We start from the raw sequence: 2,850 nt of genomic DNA, 5'->3' as shown, positions 1-2,850 counted from the left end.
AGGGCAGGGGAGGAGGAGAGGGGAGGGAGGGGAGGAGGAGATTAGCCCATCCAGCAGCCTGCTGGCTCCTCACCACCCCACTTTCCTCTTTTTCCCCTGGCACAAGCTGCCCAAGATTAGCCTCTGTCACTCCTGTGCATGTGCACACAGACACCAACTTACTGGCTAAGTTGTTACGGCTTTGACATTCACCTTCCAGAGTCCAGCAGCTCTTCAAGTTACGAAAAACCAGAGCCAGTTGTACGTCATCTTAAAACCAGGTTGTTTATTGGCACACACGCGCACTCACGCTCATACACACCCACACGCCCGCTCCTGAGGCATGAAGCCAGCATGGGCCTGAGGCCCTGATGGGACAGCCCAGCGGCTGGGGGCTCGGGCCGCTGGTGACTCTCCAGATACAAAGGTACTGACTGAGCGGCCAGGGACGCGCCTTGGGCTCTCTCCCCCACTTGGGCTCTCTCCTCCACTGTCTCCCCAAGTGCTTCCCAGCTGCCCTGAGTGGCTGCAGGCCCGCAGCTGTGCCTCTGACCTGACCACCATGACAGGGGAGTTGTAGAGAGGAGGCCAGGGCTGTGCTCCCCCTGAGCTAGCCCTTAGACAGTCCCCAAGGGAGTCAGATGGCCTTAGGGTCCCCACTTCCTCTCACCTTAGAATCTGGGGTTCCTCATAATCTTTACACCCAATTCCTAGGAGTAAGGGCTCTTTCTCTTCACTCATTTTCTGCTCAAGAACTGCCCCAGTTCCGCTCCCAGCAGCCTGAGGGAGGGAGCAGAGACAGAGAGCAAGGCAGGCGGGGGCCCTGCCCCCATCAAGGGAGCCCTCAGGCCCTACTGCTGCACCTCTCCTCCACTGAGAAGCAGAAGGCTCTGGGCCTAGCACTCCTTCTGGACCGGGTGCTCTGGCCCATCACCCCACCTGCCAGCTCAGCCTCTGCCTAGAACCCAAGCTGATCGGGTTGCACACCAACTGCTCAGCCGCCTGCAGGCTGGCACAGCCCTGGCCCTCTCCAGGAAACGTGCTCCAGACACCTGTGCCCTCCTCCCACGTGGATAGCCCTGGGCGCCATCAGCTCTCTGCCATCAACTGGGGCCCCCACCCTTCCAGGCACCTTGTCAAGATGAGGAAGGGAGAAGGAAGAGGGATTTCTTGGGAGTGACATTTCTACCCAACCAGGACCTGTATTCCTCACCCCAGCTGCCACCAAGCCAGTTGAGGGTGCAGGCTGTTCAGGTCCCGAATTTAGAGGCACAGTACCTGCACACCAAAGCAGCCTTGAACACAGCGGGTGATCTGGGGAACAAGCGGGAGAATGACAGCTGTCACCAACACTGGATTTCCTAGACCTGGGGCGTGATTCACTGAGGGGATACTTGATTTTCTTCCCAGGAGGTCAGGGGAAGGAAGGCTCAGTCTACCTCTATCCCAAATCTGACTTTAAGGTCAATATATATTCAATCCACTCATGGGTATATTCCTATGGGGTTGGGTCACTAAGAAGTGGGGCAGAGGGGGACAGCAAGGAAGGGATGCTTGGGGGCACCCTTGGCAGTGTTAGCTCTGAGCTGCCCCAGAACCAGGATCACGTAACCCTCCCCCGCGTCCAGACGCAGCTCCGCTTATGGTCGGGGAAGGAGTCATCCAGGTTTGCTCTTCAGCCACTGGCTGTCTCTCAAGTTGGCCTCCTACTGACGGCGGGCAGGAGGGCTGAGCGTCCATCTTCCTGGGCCTTGGTTCACAGCTCAGGGGCCATTTCTCACAGATTGTTCCCAAACTCACATTTGGGATTCCACCGAAGCCTCCACCCCGCCCTTCCTGCCAGGCTTGCCATCTTGGGCATGGGCTGCTGCAGCACCTCCCCCCCCTGCCCCCAAGGTGGACCTAGAGGCAGGAGAGCCAGCTGTGGAGATGAGCTGGGGGAGGGAAATGCTGTAGGTGCTGAAATCAGATGTCAGACCAGTTGACACTGTCATTAGGTGGACAGGGACCAGATGGCAGCGAGGCAGAGTCTGGAGCATTCTCTGTCGGAAGGGTCATCCCGGCCCTTGGCGTGGTCCTTGGTGAAGGTTGCAGCCCAGGCCAGCTTAGGTCCAGGGAGGTGTCCCACCCACCAGAGCGTCTGAAGTCTCCCTCCTGCAGACTCCCAAGTAGGGAACGTGGGTGCCGTCAGGCCAGGAAGCGCAGCCAGTTCATGGGAGCAGTAGAAAGGACACAGAGTGGGCCCTGGGCTTGCCGAGGGTGAGGACGAGTATATGCTGAGGTCCAGAGTTACTGGAAAATCAGGAGACTCTCGGAGCCTGGGAGGAAGGAGGACGAGCGGGAGGGGTCAGGGCCGGAGTCTGAGAAACCCAGGAGGAGGAGGAAGCCGGCAGCCCCCGGCAGAGGCTAGTCCCGGAATGCAGAGAGCATGTGTCCGTAGAGATAGTGGGAGTGAGCTGAGAGAGAGAGAAACAAGCATCGCAAGGTGAGTTGGCAGTCAGGTCCTGGGAGACAGGTTTGCAAGGTGTGTGCAGCGGGATGCTAGCAATCGCAAAGCGCCCCAGGCCCAGGAAGCAGAAGGGCACGCCAGCAGCCAGCGAGCAGGACAAGAGCGGCAGCGAGGGCCAGCGCCCCGGGCCTGGCCCACTTACCCCGAGCCACGGGCACACCCCGTCAGACCCGGGGCGGGAGGGGGGGTCAGCAGGAGTAGGTCCGAACCGTGGAGGTCTCCAGTCTCTGCGCCCCCGCCGTCCCGGCTGGGAGGATCGGCAGCCGCGGGAGAACACACAGAGCGCGGGTTAGTGCGCGCACCGCTGGGGCTGGGCCGCGCGCCGGCCACGGCAGCGTTAGTGCAACTGGGCGCCAGGCTCC

The 2,850-nt window shown here is 60.5% G+C and overlaps 1 protein-coding gene across 1 annotated transcript in view; it reads right to left on the bottom strand.

The window, feature by feature from the left end:
* Nucleotides 1–248: 248 nt before the first annotated feature.
* Nucleotides 249–2,850, bottom strand: part of PPFIA4 (protein tyrosine phosphatase, receptor type, f polypeptide (PTPRF), interacting protein (liprin), alpha 4) — a 48,224-nt gene continuing 45,622 nt past the window's right edge. Inside the window, exon 29 of the mRNA XM_004685521.2 lies at nucleotides 249–2,435. Within this exon, the coding sequence (XP_004685578.2) occupies nucleotides 2,386–2,435 (50 nt within the window). The 3' untranslated portion in view covers nucleotides 249–2,385. The remainder of the gene's footprint in view (nucleotides 2,436–2,850) is intronic.

The sequence above is a fragment of the Condylura cristata genome, unplaced genomic scaffold, assembly GCF_000260355.1.
Source record: "Condylura cristata isolate star-nosed mole 26May11 unplaced genomic scaffold, ConCri1.0 scaffold00018, whole genome shotgun sequence".
Taxonomy (NCBI): Eukaryota; Metazoa; Chordata; class Mammalia; order Eulipotyphla; family Talpidae; genus Condylura; species Condylura cristata.
The sequence above is the reverse complement of the archived record's forward strand: the minus strand, read 5'-3'. Positions and strand labels throughout refer to the sequence as shown.